The 21,212-nt window shown below is 36.1% G+C and overlaps 1 protein-coding gene across 2 annotated transcripts in view; it reads left to right on the top strand.

The window, feature by feature from the left end:
- LOC150093614 (uncharacterized) overlaps positions 1-19,382 on the top strand; it is a 44,046-nt gene extending 24,664 nt beyond the window's left edge. For both annotated transcript variants that reach the window (XM_090412959.1, XM_090412958.1), the window contains exons 3-4: positions 11,547-11,785; positions 16,488-19,382. In XM_090412959.1, the coding sequence (XP_090269085.1) occupies positions 11,547-11,785; positions 16,488-18,983 (2,735 nt within the window). In that variant the 3' untranslated portion in view covers positions 18,984-19,382. The remainder of the gene's footprint in view (positions 1-11,546; positions 11,786-16,487) is intronic.
- Positions 19,383-21,212: the final 1,830 nt, after the last annotated feature.

The following is a 21,212-nucleotide window of genomic DNA, read 5'->3' as shown; positions in this document are numbered from 1 at the left end:
TTTGAGCCTCGTGCACTTGTGTAGAAATATGGCCCTACGTATGATATGGCTAACTCACTTTCCCTTGAAAAGAACCCATATGAAGATTCATCTGGTCACTACGAGAATCGAACACTCTTTTCTAATCGAGAATTACTTCTCCCACCTTAGCTCAGTTGTTCTGTTTTATATTCTGCTTATTATTTTCTTAAAAGTATATAAAAAACAATAGCAGTGGTAGTAATAAAGTAACAAATTGAAATGATGCCACCATTTTTAAATGATACACTTTTATATATACAGAAATTTTATTTGTTTATATCTAGGTTACAAAAGATGGGCTATTGTGTCCGTCACTAGGTGCATTAATTAACAGCAATTCAATATCTTTCCAAAAAAAAAAATGTAACTTCTTCAATATACCAGGATTTGGTGACAGTTTCTCACTGAATGTTTCACAACATAATTATTACGTGACACCTCCGACTAGTCCAGTGACTCATCGTGGGAGGGGCATACTAATCCACTGCAACTCGCCGTCTCCCTTACTTGATCTTCCAACTACACGACGCTACTACCATTAACACACACAAACCATCGCACCACCACTAGTATATCGTATATTGTCTAAATTGTGTCTGTTCTCATGGCCGATTTGTCTATATGCGGGATGAAAAACTTGAGTTTCCAGGAGAACAAGAAAGAAAAGAACCTGCTAGCTCCGTGTGCAGCCATCTAACCCGCCTTCAATTGAAAAAGCTCATATAAAAGATTCTTCTCGTCACGAAGAGAATCGAACTCAGTTCTTTTCCAATCGAAGGGGGAAATATACCATCGTTCTTTCAATTGCACTACGGAAGATTAGCAATTCTTCTACAATAGCTCGTAATAGCGAATATAATTCTGGAAATATGAAAAGAAAAAATCAAGGACAAATATAAGCCGGTACATGAGTCTTATTTCAGTGCCTGAATCCTGAAAATAGTGAAGGAAGGGTGGTGACCTTAAGATATCATTTGTTTAGAGTACATTACATTATACAAAGCGGTACGAGAGAGCGACTGTTGATATCTTCTGTATTTCTGTGTAGTATTTTATTAAATAAAAAAATGACAAACTATTGGCATATTATTTTAAAAGTCAGTAACGTAAACCTTACCTTTCCTGATATTGGCTAACTATTTATAAATTTTTAATTACTGATTCCAAATTATATATTCTATTTAATCTAGATGTAATGCTTAATGAAAAAAGTGTCATCTATTCTTTGTTTCGTTTGCATTCCCGCTCGCTAACTGCTCCACCTTCGTGTCAAAGAACAAATTGAATACTTATTAATTTAGTTAATTTTTTAGAACCAATATATTAAAATAACATTATTCTTATTACTAAAATAAGAGGCGGCAAGATATGGTTATGCTCTTATTTTAGTAATAAGAATAATGTTATTTTAATATATTATTCTTATATTCTTATAATAAGAATAAAAAGGCGTTAGCTGATTTTTTTTGTAATTAAAGTTAAAAAAAATCAGCTAACGCCTTTTTATTCCCGTATATACAGGGAATAGGCGAGGCCATTTTTAGCCCTATCTAACTTTTTGGAGACGGAGTGGACAGTTCAATCTCCACTGGTACACAATCAGAGATAGCAGCCCAAGGCTATCACTAATTAAGCGGTACGGAGTGAAGAGAGACGGCTCTACAGGTACTGCCATCTCGTGGTCCCTGACACTCGTATTTAATGTCTGAAATAATGTGGATTCTACGGTCGATTTTCTTGAGTTTATGGGACGAAAAACCCCAGTTAGTTTCCGGGAGTAAAACCCGCTTGCCCGTGCCGGAGATCGACTAACTCAGGAACCGGTCAAAAAAAGGCTTAGAAAAATTTCCTCTAGTCGCCGACTAGACTCCAGAGTCTAGTCGGCGACTAGAGGAACCAAGTCTTCCTTTGTGCAGCCAAGTGCCATGTTATGCAATCGTCACATCCACTGAGCTACAAAAGCTTGTAATTAAAATGGATATATAATGTAATGTTCAAATTAAGTGAATATTGAATCCAACATTAATAATATATTTATAAATAATGTTATTCGCTTGTCGTGATACTTGTGGCTTCTTAGAGAACTGATTACAGAATTCTTAAAATAACTTGACGTATTTATGAAAATGAAAAATTACATTTTTTTTAGTTAACACAAATTTGCAGACATTTATATTTAACAGAAGCTTTGCAAAGAGTTACCCATGCATGTGCTGTTTCAAACTGTTGTACATACTGAGGAAACTCCTGCTGAAGACAATCGGTTTCCTTTACTTGTTTCAAAATATGGAATCACCTTCCAAAGTTCTATAATCAGGAGCTTGAAAGGAACTCTCTATTCAAATAAAAGTATCCGGATTGGATGTATATTTCAAAGCAACTGAGCATTTTCGTTATTATGATAATACACAACGTCTGTGATGGTATGGACAACTTAAGTCACAGACCAGAGGTCTCTGTGCTGTGGCAAGCTGATAAACCTAAGCGTATTTCATTTCGTGGTGATTTTTAACGATGTCTGAAATTACAAAGCAATACTATTTTTCCAATTTTATTTGCAATTAGCAAAACGGTATTGCTCTGTAATTTCAGCACCCTCCAGATTCTCTGTAATTGAGTCTGTGTGATTTTTTTTTTTGTTGTTGTTCTCGACGGTTAATTTTTTTGAAGGATCACTTAGGTCGAGGCTATGAAAGGAACTTAAAGTGAAACACTTTTAGTAAAGTAAAATAATTTCGATAATCTCTTCCAACAGTGGCAGCAAATGATCTCTTAACCATGCAATAGTTTTCACCTTCATGAGAGTTATAACTTAAGACGACGTCGTGTATTCATTTTCAGTTTCTGATGTTTTGTTTCTTGAAATGCGACTTCAGAATGACAAATACATCACATTTGCTGACAGGAATACAAGAATACTTGCTTAAACATTGAGTAGCAGTGGAAAGGCAGACAGAAGATGGCGTGTAAATATCTTCTGATAAATGAATATTTGGTTTAACAACTGAAGGACAGCCAATCTCCACCTTTGGCCAATCAGAGATAGCTGGGCCAAACTATTTAACTAATGATATTTAATTGCATCAGGCGAAGAGAGTATGGCAGACACTTTTTGCCATCTCGTGGTCCTTAACCCTAACACAATATATTATTATCTGAAATAATATGGGTTCTACGGTCAATCAAGTTACTTTAAATGGAAGGCGAACTGATGTATATGTAATGTTTAATTTAAAATTCCAATTTATATGTAACTAAAAAATGAATAATTTTATGACACGCTAAGCTGATATTGGTCTATTTTTATTTATGATCTCGAGCTCTGAACGTGTATTCCTTTCATTTTGGAAGTAAAGCATATTTTATTTTTATGCAAAGTTGTATAGGTACTGGGGAAAGAGAGAGAGGTTGGAGATTATGTTGATGACATTCCCAAAAAGGGATTATTGTGTTATTTTTGAGTTATATGACAAATCTAATAGGGAATAATTTATTTGTGTAATGTTTAAGTATTTTTGTATGAGGATTTAACGCAATAGTTTGGAGTCCCTTAGACAAAGTGTTTGGTGTCCGAGTTGTTAGGAATATGAAAAGTATGATTTTAGTAGTTTACTCGAGAACTCCCATTTGACTAAGAGATTAAAAATTATCACCCTGTAGAGATATGCAATCGCTTGTGTTGTTTAGTCAGCGCCGAATAACCGATTTTTATGTTTTGGTTGTTTTCGAAGTTACCTTTGGATAGGTAAGTTCAATCTGCCCGTGTGTTTTGCAGTAGGAATGGGGCTGCATATCCAGCTACCCATATTTGCGCGGATCATTTACGAGTGAATAATGCTTTGGAACTGAACCCTGTAAAAGGAAATCGAGTACAGTTGCTTCTGATCTACAATAACTTAAAAGAATCACTTAATAATGTTCTTGTTAAGGCATCAACGTACTGATATTAAACCTTTTATTTATGACTTTCTGTAAGATTGACCTATATAACTGTGCCGTGGCGCATGCTTATCAAAGTTAAAAGTAACATTTTCTTTAATTTCTGGCCATAAAAGTTATTTGAAAGTGAATATTATTATTATTATTACATGACACCTCCATGAATTCTCAGGAATCATCAAGGAGACATCCTTCCACACTGCAATGCACTACACGCTCTGCATCGCACCATTGAATACATGGCATTTTTGTCGATCACCTCAGTGTGTTCTTTGATAGGTTTGCCCATTTTTCAGAAGAAGACTTTTGCAGAAAAGTCAGCGCGGTTAGCCGAGCGGCTATGCTCTTCACAACCATATGCCTAGGAAAGGAGTGTCCTGGGCTCGATTCCCGTCGCTGACGTGAGGAGCTTAGGATCTTTCTCAGCCATAGCCAAGTTAGCCGGTCTTGGGCGTGGACTGCAGGGTTTTTCTATATATACAGTATATCTATATATATATATATATTTATTTATTTTGCGGCCTGGTTGGCCGAGTGGTTAGCGTATCCGCTCTCCTACCAAAAGGCTGCGGGCTCGAATCCCTCCTTGGGCATGGATATTTGTGACTGATAAAAATACTAGTGGTGGTGGGTGGTAGATGGCGTTGGTGTAGATAATGAATGTAGTTGCGGTTGGAGAATTGTAGAGTAGGTGGCCTCCCTCGATGAGTCTTTGAACTCCCTAGAGGTGTTACGTAATAATAATAAAAACCAGTTTTTTTGGGGGAAAGAAATTCCTCTATCTGCCTATGATACTGTCTCATTCAACTTCAACTGAAGGAGTTCATATAAAAAAAAAATCCTCACGTCATAGATGGGACTCGAACTCAGTCTTTTTCAGTCGAATGGTGCAATGTTCTGTCATTTTTTATAACTGCGTTACGGGGGTGCCTGAGGGATTCAACGCGTAGGCGCAAGCCGGTAAATTCTAAATTCGATTCTTCTCCAATGTTTAAAACATCATCAGGTGTTGTGTGTTCTGTTATAATTTTGACAGGACAACGATTGTGTTTGATCGTATTTAGTGTTAGCAGACGTATTAAATTTCTTTATAACTTTTCATTTATTCAACTTAGCAGTAAAATAATCAACCTGCAGATATAAGCTTTAGCGAAAATAAAAACTAGTAGTTTTTACTAGTTTTTCTAGTTTAAACACTGCTTCGAAGGTTAATTCGAAACTTCAAGTTTTTTTTTTTTAATCTTTATTATAAAGCCTATTTTAGCAAATTTAGAATTCTGTGGCTCCCATTTCAAATTTGGTCGAAGTTCCTATTGGCTTCAATAAAATGAAATTAAGCTGAAAATATTTATTCGAACACCAATGCGCTACAACGTTTATCGGATTTGTCCTCATTAAATACTGAACTTCTGACTTGACCTGACAAAATTTCGACTGTGAACCAGGAAACAAAAAGCTAATAAATTGTAACTCTTGGGAAAAAGTGCTAATACCGAAAGTTAACGGTTTAGATATTTTGCTACGTAAAAAATATTTCCAATTGGAAATGTTTTCACTGTGGCTGCAACAACCTCAAGAGAGTTATGACGGGATTTTGTAGGTTTTACTGTTAGAGTCAGATAGCGGCCTGTTTTAAATGGTGTCGCCTTCGGATAACCTTGACCAGATCTTCTTTTAATGGTTCCTTCCTTTTGAGACTGCATCCATAGTGCTGAGACGACGCTACTTGACAATTAAGCCGACATGCTATCGCTGCCTACGACTGTTTGGCTTCAAGTCGTCCAACGACCATCCATCTCATAGAATAATTTAAACGATGAAGACTCGCAGTCAAGTAAGCCAATAGTCTGTATCCCATTAACCAAACCACAGCATCAGTACCATGAATATGCGACTCGGAGCCTTACAAATGGGAGTACATTTTTGTTCTCTGGTGAGTCCCATTTTAGCCTACAAATGGATTTTAGACGTTGTTTGAACTGGAAAGGAGGAGGTATGTTGTACTATACCTTAACTTTAGGGAAGGGGATGTGGGACAGAACAATGATCAGGGACTGCATCTCTCCACACTTTTGACAAGGATACTACTATAATGCGCAGAGATATAAATACGTGAATCCTATATGCGACTTTGTGGGGATGTGGTTGGTCCAGACTGCATTTTAACACGACAGTTCCACAAGACATAGATCTCAAGTGGTGGAGGAGCATCTGGAAAATAAAGATATTCCACGACTGCGGTGGTCTCTACGATCACCTGAGTGAAATCAGATCAACATGCGTGAGACGCCCTTCAGAATCTCATTTCACATCGATAGCCACTGCCTTATTCACTTGGTGAGCTAAAGTCTGCTTTGGTGGAAGAATGGGATTTCTTGCCAAAGAATGTTATACGTCGCATCTCATCTTCCTTTTACCTTGCGGTGTCGAGGGTTTATTAATCATTCGGCCTTAAACCGTTCACAGGATAAGGTGGTCAGCACTACGCCCCGGTGTATCCTATGTCCTGTAGTGTTGAGTTCTCAAGGCCGGTTTGTCTGCTTTGCGGGATGAAAAACCCCAGGATAAACTGGGGAAAAAACCTTACTGTCCACGCCCAAGACCGGCTAACTTGGCTATGGCTGAGGAAGATCCTTGAGCTCCTCACGTCTCCGACGGGAATCGAACCTAGAACACTCCTTCCCCAGGCATATGGTTGCGAAGCGCATAGCCACTAGGCTAACCGTTGGAACACAGTTCATCTCTGTCAGGCCTCACTATTGCACATACACATACACGGTGATCAAAATCGATTTATCCCTGTTTAAGGCCTTGTGGAGCATCACCCAGGGATCAAAATGCTACTAAACTTTGCAGGAATACATTGTGATTCTTGCGGAAGCGATATCTGAGGGGGAAAAAATAGTTTCAAAATTCACCATCAGGGGTGCTGTTTGATGTACGGAATGTAGATATAGCAATTTTTCTGTGTGTGTAAGAAGGATAAAAGCGACACAAGCATACACAATACATTTTTATTCACGTCCATTATGCATTCCCGAGCTGTATTGTTCAATGTGCTGCTCTTCCTGGCAGGTCACAAACTGCATCCTTTATAGTGTGTTCACATTGTGTGAACGCAGCTGGTCGAGACTGATGTTGTGCACATATTGTGTTATGCCGACTTTCAGCGCTGGCAAGTTATCAGGATAATCCCGATACACCTTGTTTTTGAGAAATCCATAGAGCCAGAAGTCACAGGGTCAGATCAACTGAACGAGATATACAAATTCCATGCATTTGGTGTTTACGACGCCTCTGGTGGTGAATTTTTCAACCACGTTTTTTTTTCCCTCAGATATTGCCTCTGCATAACGAACAATGTATTCCTATAAAGTTTCGAACGTTTGGATCACTTTATGGCGCTCCACAAGGCTTTAAATATGGACACTTTTATTTTGATCACCCTGTGTGTGTGTGCGCGCGCGCGCATGCATGCAAGGTGATCAAAACTTTCAAAACAAAAAACTAAAGAGGGACAGTTACTTGAATTTCTACAAATTCAAGTAACTGTCCCTCTAATGACAATCGACTACCAGCTAACGACATTCACAAAATCGTTGATCAAAATAAAATTCTGACCCACCGCCAGTAAGTTAAAGAGTGCATACGATATTCTCTGCCAAACAGGCTGGCAAACTGCCAAAATGTAGCAGGTCCTTGATGTTCTGGTTGCAGATCCTTAGCCACTTAAATCTTCCCATCTCACCTAACATGACTTCTTCGTGATGGGGTATGACAAGGGAAGTGTTTACATTTTGCGACTGGGAGTCTCTGTAGCCAAATCGATATCAAGGATGTCCTTAGGTGGAAAGACTAGGGTTCGAATCCCGTCTAGTACCGAACAATCTTTATAAGAACTTTTAAACCCAAGGTTACTTAGCCGACCTCAGAGAACGCTGCAAAGTTTTTTCATTCCTTAAACTCGAAAGCTTCTTCTTGCAAGATAGGCGAACCGTTTACAAGAACATATAGAATTGAACAAGATAATTGAACATCATTTAAGTGAAAAAATAGTTAGGATTTAGTTAACTACAACAAGATTTAGTTGTAGTTGACCACGAAACTAACACATTGCTAGTCTTTGTAAATTTAGAAGATCCAGGTGAATGGGAAAATATTGATGAAAAATTACGAGCTATTTTAATTGAAATGGGGCCTGTTCAAAAGAAAAATATAATATATCCCAGAGATACATATTACATATAGATACATAGGTCGTAAATTTGGCGACACGTATTATAATAGCAAAATGGAAAACGGGAGCTCCTCCCAAAAACATGGCTCATTTATTCCGAAACTTTAAATTCTGTTTTTTGCTTTAGTTGCAAACTTGTCGCACCGACTAAATCAACTGAATCACCTACTGAGTCTTGTAGAAGGTTATAACGATTGGAGAAATGTAAGTACAACTTTACATAGACATGAGACTAGTTTAACTCACATGAAAAATTTTTTTAAATGGAAGGAACTTGATAAAAATTAAAAAAAAACAAAACTACTATTGATTTCCAGACTCAAAGCATGTATGAAATGGAAAAGAAACATTGGAGGAGTGTTTTAGAAAGCTTGATTGAAATTATAAAATTCCTTGGTAGTCGAAATTTAGCTTTTCGCGGATCATCTGATAAATTATATGAAAGGAATAACGGCAATTTTTTTAAAATTAGTCGAACTGTTTGCAATGTTTGATCCCGTTATGGAAACTCATGTTGAAAGGGCCCTACAACGAATACAATAGGGTACACTATTTGAGTAAAGACAGTCAAAATGAAATATTGGAAACTCTAAGTAACATAATCAGGAATACAATTTTATTATAAATTCGAAAATCTAAATATTATTTCATAATTTTAGACTGCACACTTGATGCAAGTAAAACAGAACAAATGACCATTATTATTCGCTTTGTTTCCTGTGACAATGGAATTGTCAAGATCAGGGAAAACGTTTTAGGTTTTGCAGATATATCAGATTAGAACGGACGTTTATGTGCAACAATAATGGAACAACTGGGAAAATGGAACATTCCCACTGAAGACATGCGAGGTCAAGGGTATGAAAATGGGGCAAATATGAAAGGGAAAAAAATATGGGCTCCAAAATTTGCTTTTGAACAAAAATCCTCGAGCGTTTTACGTGCCATATGCTGCTCATACTCTAAATTTAATCATTAATGATGCAGCCAAAGTGAATGCAGATACAATTAGTTTCTTTGCAATTTTTCAAGAAATATAAAATTTCTTTTCATTCTCTTACAAACGTTGGGCAATCCTTTTAAAGTTCGTAAAAAAACTAACATTGAAACAGCCATCAGAAACGCGATGGGAAAGTAAAATTAATGCAATCCGCCCTCTACGATATCAGTTAGGAGAAATTTATGATGCACTTTTTGAAATTTTAAACAATGAAAATTTTAATAAAGAACCTCAGCATGAAGCCCAAACATTATGTGCTAAAATAAAGGACTACAAATTTATTTGCTCTCTTATAACTTGGCATGATTTACTTAACAGAATAAACCCTGTATATAAAATATAATATGCGTCAAAAAAAATAAAATGCTTCAAGATAAAAATATGAACATTACACTTGCTTTAGAATCTATCGAAAACTTAAATATTCTTACAAGAGTATCGATCAGATACAAATTTTAAAGAAGTTCTAAAAACGGCAAAAGAACTAAGAGAAGAGGTGGATGGAGAACAAGAATTTAAAACTGGTACGGAAGTTCGACGACGAAAGAAGACACGACAATTTGACTACGAGCATCATGACGAAACGCCACAATCGCCAGAAGATAAATTTAGAGTGAATGTATTTTATACACTTATAGACGTTGCAATGTGTTCGTTAATAGAACGTTTTGAACAACTAAAAATATATTATGATAATTTCAATTTATTGTATAGATTACTACAAATTAATAACGAAGATAAAAAATAAAAAAAATCAGCTAACGCCTATGTTGTTCCCGTATTTACGAAAAAATTGTGACGATTTAGAGATTCTCTTGAAGGACTGCGACAATAAAGACGTAAATGCAATAAAACTATATGACGAGTTATGTGCTTTCCGAGATATTTTTCGGAAGGATAATTTAAATATTCAAAAGCCCTTTCGATATTCTTAATTTTATTGTGTCCAATAATTTATCTTTCCCTAACTTTTCAATTGCTTTAAGAATACTATTAACCTTACCTGTTAGTGTAGCGAGCGGTGAACATTCCTTTTCCAAGTTGAAATTGATTAAACCTACTTAAGAACAAGTATGTCACAAAAAAGGCTTATTAGTTTGGCGTTAATAGCTATTGAAAATGATATATGTGCGGAATTAGACGTTAAGACCATTATTTCTGGTTTTGTGAATATGAAATCAAAAACCTTGAAATTTTAATTTAAAAAATTTCAAGTATATTTATGTAATTTAATTTATTTTCTGTTATTCTGTAAAGATGTCATTTTTTGAATACTTATATTAAACGTTCTAATTATTTCTGAATTCTTTTCATATTTTCTCATCTATTTTGAGTTTCTTTTATTTTTCTAAAAGATAGTTCCACTTATAAAAAATTATTAAAAAATTTTTACAAGTTACTAAGAATTTAGTAACTTGTAAAATGCAAGAATTTTTATAACTTTAGTAGTTCAAATAAATTTTAGCTTTAATTAAAATTCATTTTAATTTTGTTAGCGATTCGGGTGGGTGAGAAGGCTATAATCCCTGTATCATTATCTTCAAAGATTAAAGTGAAGTGGCTTTATCAAAATTGCTTTAACTTTTGAGAATTTTTTGAATATTCTGGTTTTTAACGATTATCCTGCCTAGCCAACATCCCCGGTTCGTTACATTTAGCGAACCCACGTGTGGCTGTTCCGTCAAAATTTATTTAAGAAATTTCAAATAATTAAAGTTTTTATTATCGTAAAAGAACCACACTCTCCCGGATCGATTGTTACAGGGGCGCTTAGATAGAAATTGCATGCGGGCGCCAAAGACCTTAGCGCCGGCTCTGAAAATGTACTATAGGTTTACTAATAATCTTTATTAGTAAACACATACAAAAAAATTAAGTTACAATGTTTGACTTATTGTTTGTGGTGAAAGACAAAAATTCGTGTTTATCTACTTAATTAATATAACAAAGTAACTAGATATTTTTTAATGTTGCTCCCATACACTGAAGGTTATTTGTAAACCTATAGTACATTTTGCACGGTGAGTGGCCTAAGGAATTTTTTTTCTATTCTTATCAATTTATTATTATATATTTTATTTTATTATATATGATAATTTTATACGTATAAAATTGGATGGCGGAGTTAAAACCCGGGTTGACAGGAAGAAAATCCTACTTGCCTTACCAAAGATGTTTGTATAATTATATTTACACAACAAACATCTACAACGAACTACAGTATATGTACTTTTTAAATATAGAGACCCAAATTCCTTGATATTTTATTGGCTTATGTGTATTGTATGAATAATTGAGTGCCAATATCAATGCAGAATAAATGAAAACAAATATTTATAATCTTATCAGGATGTGCTATCGATGCTAAAGAAAAAGCAAGACTTTTGGAATGGGCATCTACTAAAGTGCCCAGTCATCTACCGTGCGATCAGGTCGAGTTTTGGAACAGCGGTATAGTGCTTTGCTCGCTAATAGAAGGCATCGTACCTGGTGTCCGTACTCGCTATGACCGCCTGAATCCGATGTACAGCCTGGATAATTGGAAAATTGGACTACAACTGATCGAAAAACATCTCGAATTCGCACCGGTAAGCTACTTTTGTTTTCGATGTGTGTGTAAACTTCATAAGAAGTAGAAACACGCAAGTTTAAAATTAATTCTTCATTATAGTATCAATGGTCATATGAAGTGGAAAATCTAATCTCAGAACTTTGAAAACTCTTCAGCGACTCATCGAGATAATGGTTGTATAAGCAGAACAAATAAAGAAATAATTGAAATCATTGCAGACAATCACACATTGCTGTTTGGTAATATTCTTGTATAATGTATACCGACACAAATAATTATCATAAACAAATTGAATCGAGAGCAATTTTTGGCATATATACTTGTAACCATAATTTTTCTTTCATTCAAATTACTCTGCCAATCAAAACAGAATTATAACGAGAAAAAAAAAATCTCGCTAACATACCCATTCAACTACTTAAATACTCTTATAATTGTTTATACAGCATACACTTTTTATACTGATCACAGCTGATATTTCGTTGCATACTCAAGAACGATCTTCAGTTATAAGTCATAACGCAGCTCGATTTCTTTCTGTTTTTGTAGTTAATAAACATACAATTGTGTATCGCCTAATTTTACACCTCAAATAGTCCGAGCGAAGCCAAAATGGAAATGATTCCACAAATTTTTAAGATTGAGTGTGAACACCAGTTTTCATTAAATTCCATTCGAGCCAAGACGGAATTATTAATAGTAATAGGAATTATTTTGCCTATGAACATTATCCCATTAAAACTAAAGTTGAAACACACAGACAATATCTATGATGCATGTGTATATCCTGAATCCCAATGTTTAAAAAATTCCATCCCACCAGAGCGGAATTATTGCAATATTTAAGTTGGAAACATTTGACACTTTTCTGCTCTTGCAGATGGTTAAAAACCTGACCATTTTCACGAGCAAAGAAGTTCATCCTTTGCAAGACCTTTGAACAGCAAAGGTCAGGTCAACTTGACCATTACCGATTAGGCTATGTCAAGGACAAAGTACGTTTCTCTCTCCTGTCGCACATCCTGCAGGGGACTTCGAAAATAGATCGTTTTACTTGAAACTGCTGTGCCTCCCGCAGATTGCATTGCAGCTTCGCAGCGTTGCAGCTTCGCAGTGTTGTTTGTGTATCGCATTAAGAAAGCAATGCCCCACATAACCCATGGGAAGCTACAACTCATATGTGTGACTTTCATCTAAAACAGTCAGTCTTTCTAGAGCCATTCTGTGAGGAGTATAACCTAATCTGCATAAAGTGTATTTTATTTTGTGCGTGCGCTTCTGACAGGTTTCTTGTTTTATGTGATGAAAAACCCGAGTTTCCGAGGGAGAAAAAACTTTCCACCTCTGCATTAGGACGCATAATTCACATTTATTTTAAAAATCTTAATAAAGGTTCTTAGCGTCATAAGCAGGATTTTAACTGTTATCTATCCCACCCAAGATTTACTTCCTTAGCTACAACCGCTCTTTGATCACCTACCCGTTGTATATGTGTGCGTGTGTGTGTGTGTATATATATATATATATAAATTTAACTTATTCTATTTACAGTGACTGCAAAAGATATTTAATTTTAAAACGTATTTTCGACTTAATATTTAATACTTTTTTAATTCTTATTTTATGTATTTATTTTAATACTACTGCGGCATGTTATCATTCGTTCAAATAGCTTCAAAAACTCTCTGATCATTTTACTCCGCGGTTTTAAATTTTAAAAGAAGTGATGAATGACAGTCGTGAAACATGAATGTGTACACAGGTCTTAAATCTTTTTTTTTTTTTTTTTTTGGCTTATGTACCATAAAAACTATTCACTCAGTTTAACTACTAAATCTGGTTGGATTTAAACCAAAATCGATATGACTTCCCAAATCTGAATAAAGATCCGAAACACTATAATTCGATAAAATCCATCCACATAGAACATCGATATATGGATGAACATAGATGGATGAATGCACAGAGAAGATTTCGCCTATTTTGAGATGGTGCCAGATAGTACTGATCAGCTTAAATTAAATTCAATAAATAATAAAATAAAATAAAAATAAAGAAAAACTGAATCCTTTACGATTTAGTACACCACGCTTTACATCCTGTTGTAAATTCATGCAGGAAATGTTTCCTGCATTTCAGTCCAATCTCACCGAACTACTACAATCACTTTTTCTCGCATACGCGATGCTTGCATAGGTGTCATTACAAGTATAATACATCTGAGGTTTTTTTTTTTCAAAAAAAAAAATTAATGATACTTGCTATATTTATTTCCCCCTCCCCTAGTATATTTCTAAGTCAGACAACTGGAATATTTAGCACTACGATCCGTTTGGCTTGCTGCTTGTTGTTTTTAGAATTACTGTCGAACCATCCAAGGCTATAAGAATAGTGAATTATGCTTGTAAACTGCATTTATTTTTCTGGCCAGTTTGCTTGTTTTGTAGGATGAAAAACTAGAGTTTCTGAAAAGAAACATTCCCCTACTTCAGCCGTATTAGATAACTTGCATCGAAATGAAAAAGTAAACTTCACTTCCTAGGCGGGTTCGAACCGAGATCTTTCCTACCAGAGAACATTCGATACCAAATGAACCTCGAAGACTAGCCCATTTGGAGGGAATGTATGTTCCAATTTTGATTTTCCCACTACAATAAACTACTATTAAAAACATATCTTAGCTGATGGTGTTACCGCTGTGTTGACATCGCAATAGCAATTATGAGGTTATGGTACAAGGGTTCCCAATCTTTTTCAGTGCAGAAGATGTCATAAGTTACATTATCCCGTTTATATAACTAGAAATATTTATAATTAATTTTAATATTTAAATTTATGCAAATGCATTATTTATAATTACAAAGTGTATAAAACCTGCCATTTAGAAAAATATTAAACCAAATGAATGTTATTTTTATCGTAAAAATATTATTTACGATATAAAAATAAATATTTTATTGTTATTATTGAACACATTTATTATGAATAAACGAGAAGAAGTGTATTGGGCACTGAAAAAAAACGAAGAACGGAAAAGCTGTGGGGAGGACCAGATACCTGGAGAAGCTTGGGCAGCGAGGGCGTAGACATGTTATGGGATCTGATGAGGAAAATAGCCCAACAGGAAAAGATACCAGAGGAATGGAGGAAAAGCATTCTCGTCCAAATCTACAAGGGAAAAGGAGATGTTCAAGATTGTGGCAACTATAGAGGGATTAAGCTGACGTCACACACGTTGAAGATATGAGAAAGGGTAATTGAAGGAAGGATACGGCGGGAAACAAAAATTGGTGAGGAGCAGTTTGGATTTATGCCAGGAAGAGGAACAACGGATGCAACATTTGCGCTAAGGCGATTGATGGAGAAATATAGAGAGATGCAGGCGGAGCTACATATGGTGTTTATAGACATGGAAAAGGCGTACGACAGAGTGGCAAGACAGGAGGTATGGAGGTGTATGAGGAAGAAGGGAGTGTCGGAAAAGTACGTGAGGTTGGTGAAGATGTATGAGGGAGCGAAAACTCAGGTCAGGTCTAGTGTCGGCATGACAGAGGGGTTCCCCATTGTCGTAGGGCTCCATCAGGAATCAACTCTGAGCCCCTACCTCTTTGATCTGGTCATGGATGTACTAGTGGAGGACGTCAAGAAGGAGGCGCCAGGGAGCATGATGTTTGCCGATGATATTGTTCTCTGCGAATCATCCCGAGAGAAGCTTGAAAAGACCCTGGAAGAGTGGAGAAAGGTATTGGAGGAGAGGTATGAAAATTAATCGGGTAAAGACCGAATATATATCAATGGGGAGTGACGAGAATATAATCATACGACTCCAGGGTGAAAAGTTAACTTCAGGGAAGAAATTCAAGTACCTTGGGTCGGTTGTCGAGAGGAATGGTGCCTTGGATGAGAAAATACAGCACCGAATAACATGCCGCTGGATGAACTGGAGGAAGATGAACGGGGTCCTGTGCAACAAGAGAGTGAGTTGTAAGAGGAAAGGAAAGCTGTATAAGATTGTGGTGAGGCCGGCGATGCTCCATGGCGCGGAGGCGTGGCCAATAACAAAGGCACGGGAGAGGAAGATGGAGGTGGCGGAGATGTGGATGTTGAGATGGATGAGTGGTGTGACAAAGGAGGACAGGATAAGGAATGACTACATCAAGGTGAGACCGATCCGTAAGATGGTACAAGAAAGCAGGCTGAGGTGGTTCCGTCATGTAGAGAGAAGGAGTGAGGAGTATGTTGGTAAACGAGTGGAGCGTGTGGAGGTGGAGGGAAGGAGGAAAAGAGGCAGGCCCAAACTCAGATGACGGGATAAGGTGGCAGAGGATCTTAGGGAGAAAGGATGGAGTCGGGAAGATACCCTGGACCGGAGAATCTGGAAGAAGAAGATTAAAGATGGGAACGCCAACCCCGTTTAACACGGGATAAGGCATAGCGAAAGAAGATTATGAATAAATGTGTTCAATTATTTTTATCACTTCTCAAAGTTCGCTCCACTAAATATTAAGTCCTATCCCCCCCCACACACACACACTCTCAAAGGATGGATCCTAGAGTTTGAGAACCTGTGATCTGTGAACTGTGATCATAATCTGAATTCTAAGGTCCATTAAATAAATTAATGAATTATTTAATAAGTAAAATAAAAAAATATTTTTATTAAATAAAAAATTAAAATATAATTTTTAAAGCAGTTAAATATATTTGTAATTTTCTAGGATGTCATAGCAGACGAAATGGTCGAGGATAGTGAAGATTCTGAACTAAAACTCTTTAGTCTTCTGGCCAAGATGCAACAGGCTTCTGCTACAATCATTTCTACAACGCAAACAACCCACCAAAACGATAAGGAAAAAGCGAATAGTTCAGAAGAGGAATGTGTCATTAAAGGAATGGGACTGACGGTTGCAGTAAGGGGCCGGAAGGCTCGTTTCAACATTTATGTAAAAATGGCGTCCACATTTGATATTGTCGTTGAAATCAGAGGTCCACGGAATACTCTCTGTAGCGAGCGTATCACTCACCGCTCACCAAAGCGAAAGGGACACGCTAAGTACCGACCATTCGCAGAACCGCCAAAGAGGGTGACTTTCGAAGACGGTCAAGCAGTAGAAAGAACTGTCGAGATTCCTTTTGAATACGAAATAACACAAGATAAAGTGTCGGTAGGTTATATTCCCATAACCAAAGGAAAGCACAAACTAAGCATTATTTGGAAAGGTCGCCATGTAAGCGGTAGTCCGTACAAGGTCAGTGTTGACGATTCTTTTTCCTGTTTCGAAACTGCCAGACCAAGCAAATTGATTCCACTCATTCCACTAAGACGAGCTAACAGCGAAGTTTGTGAGCATCTAATTCAGGAGCAGCAGCAGGTTCAGCTACTAAGGAAGAACCAAGAGGAGTCTCATTTAGAAAAAACAACTTTTTGTAAGAGTGAGGACAGAAAATTTGTGGACAGCTTCCGTAAACTGGGAGTAACTGTTCGTCGCCGTGTGTTACGTCGGACTATAATGTTAAACGGACAAGAAGTAGTGATCGAAGGGGATGATTTTGAAAAAGTGGAAGAAACAGTCAGATATTACGGAAATTATCACAATATTCGGGAATTTGAACAGCAGAACAAATCTCTGAAAGAGTGCAGTGACGGACACACAGAGGACTTAATGCTAGCAAAACATGATAAATATCATTCCACTGATAATGAAGACACATTCACTTCTGAAATGGATGCATCTTATTCTGTATCAGAAGATACAGTTCATTCTAAAAATATTAGTAATATGACCACCGCACAGATTTCTGACATTGCACAGGCTGAAACGGTTCGTAGTGATCATTGTGACATGCGCACTAATCAAAAGAATGAAATATCGAGTTCAGAAAACAAACCCGTTTCGATTAAGGTTAATAATCAAGAATATACTCAACAAATACTGGTTGCAAATAAGAAAACTAAAAACAGTTCATCTTCAGATGTTACCACATGTGAGATTAGCTTTGAAAATGACGAATCAAAAACACAAGATGAAATATCAACACACCAAGAGAACAAAAACAAGAATCAAGAGATTACTTTCGTGGATTCGAAATCACAAGAAACAAATGGAAGATTCTCTGATGATGTATTTATTTCTTCTGAGAATGATTCTCGATGTGATAAGACTCAACACTGTAGACAAAGGTCAAGCAGTACTAGTGAAGAAGCTACACGTAGCTTCTTGGAAGAACAGGAGAAAAAAATGATAGATAATGGACAACAAAGAAAACGCAGCAACAGCATGCCTGGTAGCCAAGACGTTGTGGTTTCATTAAAGCAACTTCAGAAACACCTTGTGTTATCTCCTTTAGAAAGTCGCAAATGTCATTATTATATGTTGTTCAACCATCCAGTCGCACGTGAAATTAACCAGTTAAGGACCGATTCTCCAGAAATCACACCAAACATACTAAAAGTATACTTAGCCGATCGAAGTTGTTCAGAACCGGACAATACAGATGAGGTGATTGAAGCGGAAGTGCCCAGTTTTAGTGTATCGGAATTTCCGGATATGTACGAACTGTATGGTCCAGCAAGTGATCAAGACAAGAACGGAACAAGTGAAGAATTTGCATTGAAAGATTCCGATGTCACCAAGGAACAAAACTCTCCGCAGCCCAAATATCAAAACATCGGAGAAAACAACAATATTCGAACTCTAGATAAACAACAAAAAAATTCGACTAACGGTGCTAATCATAGAGAAATAATTCTTACAAAATCTTTTTCAAAATCTGAAGAGATGAAAAGCAATTCTTCTATATTGGATCCACACACAGATAAATACGTGTATACCACCGCAATAACTTCTCTAAAGAGTGAGCACATTTGCGAAGCCAACACTAATTCGCCTTCACAAAATAAACTAGAAGACAAGAAAACTAAGAAAACGACACCCCATTTTTACAAAAATTATGCTCTCGCTGTCCAATTACCAAACTTTAAGAGAAATCATAACGATCAAAAACAAACAAGCTGTGAAAATCTCCCAGTAAATTTTCGAACTAAATGCAAAGTCAACTGCATTCAACCACAATCACCAGCTTTCACACAGAGTAAAATGTTTTGGGAAGAAATATGTGCCCGTGATAAAATCGAGCGCCGGTCAAGATATTCCTCTGCTCCTTCACTTTCTTCTAATAAGAAAAATACGCCTAATGGAAAAATTGAAATATAACAGAAGGAACTGTTGTAAACCATTTAGAAAAATCTGCATATTCGAATAACTTAAAACGGAATGTACACATGTGAGATGTAACCGCCATATTGAAAAACAGTATTCACGTCCTTCAATCTTATGCTACCGGTAACAAACAAATATAAAATCTGCATAATTTTTAGATGCCTAATTTAAATATCAAATTAACTGCAAGTATATCTATTGTAAAGATAATGGTTAAAAGAAAATATTTAACCTAATGTAAATTGCTGGTATCTTTCATATAAAAGAAAAGATAGCTTTTCTTTCTTTAAAGAAAAAAATGTAAATGTTTTCAGTACTATTATGAAAAAAGTATAATTTTTTATGTAAATATAAAGATATATAAATAATGTGCATTCTTCCTGTTCTGTAAAATCCTAGCATTTTCCCCCATCACCTAATACTAACATTATATTATTCATTGAGTAGTAGGAATTGTAATTAATTACATGAATCGCACATGTAATTAATTACAACCGGATGCACTTAAGTTAACATCAAATAAGATTTTTTTTTTTGTGATAAAACAAAACTGAATTCATCATTATTACAAAATTCTAGATATTCCAGCATATATTGAATAAATATCTAAGTAAATGGATGGATTTGTTCGGTTTTATACAACAAAAACTTGAAATCGGTAGATGCTTGATATTCGTGTGTGTTATGTAATTACATGCAATTTTTAGTTATGGATGATTTTATATATCTCTAGTATTGTTCTTATCTTTTATATACAGTATGGCACAAAAAAACAGTATACAGAACTTCGACACTCAAACTGTTTGTTATGCGCCATACTGTATTTAATAGTGTCCAGCTTAATTTATATTTAGCATATTCATTGTTTTTTCGTCTGAGAGTGACAGCTATTAAGATAATAGCAAGGCACTGTCTTCACAGAAGGTTTTCGTTGTCCCGGAGGTACTCAAAAAATTACTGACAAAAGAAAAAAAAAATACTTATTACTTATCAAAAATAATTATCATTATAAATACAATGAAATACAACATGACAACCAATTTCAAAAAAAAAATAAAAATAAAATTGCATTCACCTGGGTAGTGGATCAAGTGAAACAAAACAACTGCAAATTCAAATCGCATGGATGTCTTTAAGTGTAGATGAATTTCATTACCTGGTGCGAGAGTATTAGAGACTTAACCCTTCACTCTTAGCCCACCCACAGTACAATAGGTTTTCAACTTCTATGGTTGACATCCACCGAAAAAACATCAACACCAATTAATCAATAGCATGAATTCTTAGAACAAAAACCAAAATAAAATGGAATGTCAGGGATATTTATATACGAATATCTGAGTTTCACAAATGTCAGTGCACCGTGAGCCTAAGTTACGAAGCAGCTATAATTAGTAGTTTTCCACTACATGTTAATATATGCATATGGATCCAGTTCGGTATGGTACCATACATTACATGTTCATACTTGTGTGTTTCATTCCTGTAGAACTATTACAGCGAAAGTGTAACAATGTCGGCATTTTGTTTCCGAGTACCACTACAGGGGAAATTGGGATGCGTCTGGTTTTTAGATTAGACTGCGGTCTAAGAGTGGCTAAAATATGAACATGAGCATGTTCAATCCACCTGTTACTGACAAATAATCCTGCAACACCCATGGCCAAGCACATCAATCTGATTTGAGGTCTAATTCGTCATCACTCTAATTCACCCCACCAAAAATACGGCTATATATACCCTGAATTCGTGGCCAAGGGAATCAACAAAGCGCATGCACAATCACTATCAACTCTTTATCCATTTTCATGAATCTGCAGTCTAGTTTCTAACTTTCAATGACGAAAATTACAAGTGATTATAGACACTAGTACATTTATGGAATGCACAAATTACTCATACCACAATTTCTGAAAATGCTATGGAATTCATTTAATTCGTAGTCGTCCTTTTGGTTAGTTCTGCTATTGTATTTTTTTTCTTTGGTTAGCAGCTTTCCCATTTTATGCAATATATCTATCATATACATAACCAAAATAGCTTTCAGAATTCTCCCCTATACACAAACATCTTGCCTAAAAAAAAAAAAAATCAGCTAATGCCTTTTCATTCCCGTATAGGGAGGGAGTAGGAGAGGCCATTTAGCCCTATCTAACTTTTGGAGACTGAGTGGGCAGTTCAATCTCCACTGGTATCCAATCAGAGATAGATGGCCCAAGGCTA

The sequence above is a fragment of the Typopeltis vanoorti genome, chromosome 23, assembly GCF_054136105.1.
Source record: "Typopeltis vanoorti isolate ZY-2024b chromosome 23, IOZ_Tvanoo_1.0, whole genome shotgun sequence".
In the NCBI taxonomy this organism is placed as follows: Eukaryota; Metazoa; Arthropoda; class Arachnida; order Uropygi; family Thelyphonidae; genus Typopeltis; species Typopeltis vanoorti.
Note: the sequence above shows the minus strand (reverse complement) of the source record. Positions and strands in the feature narration are given on the sequence as shown.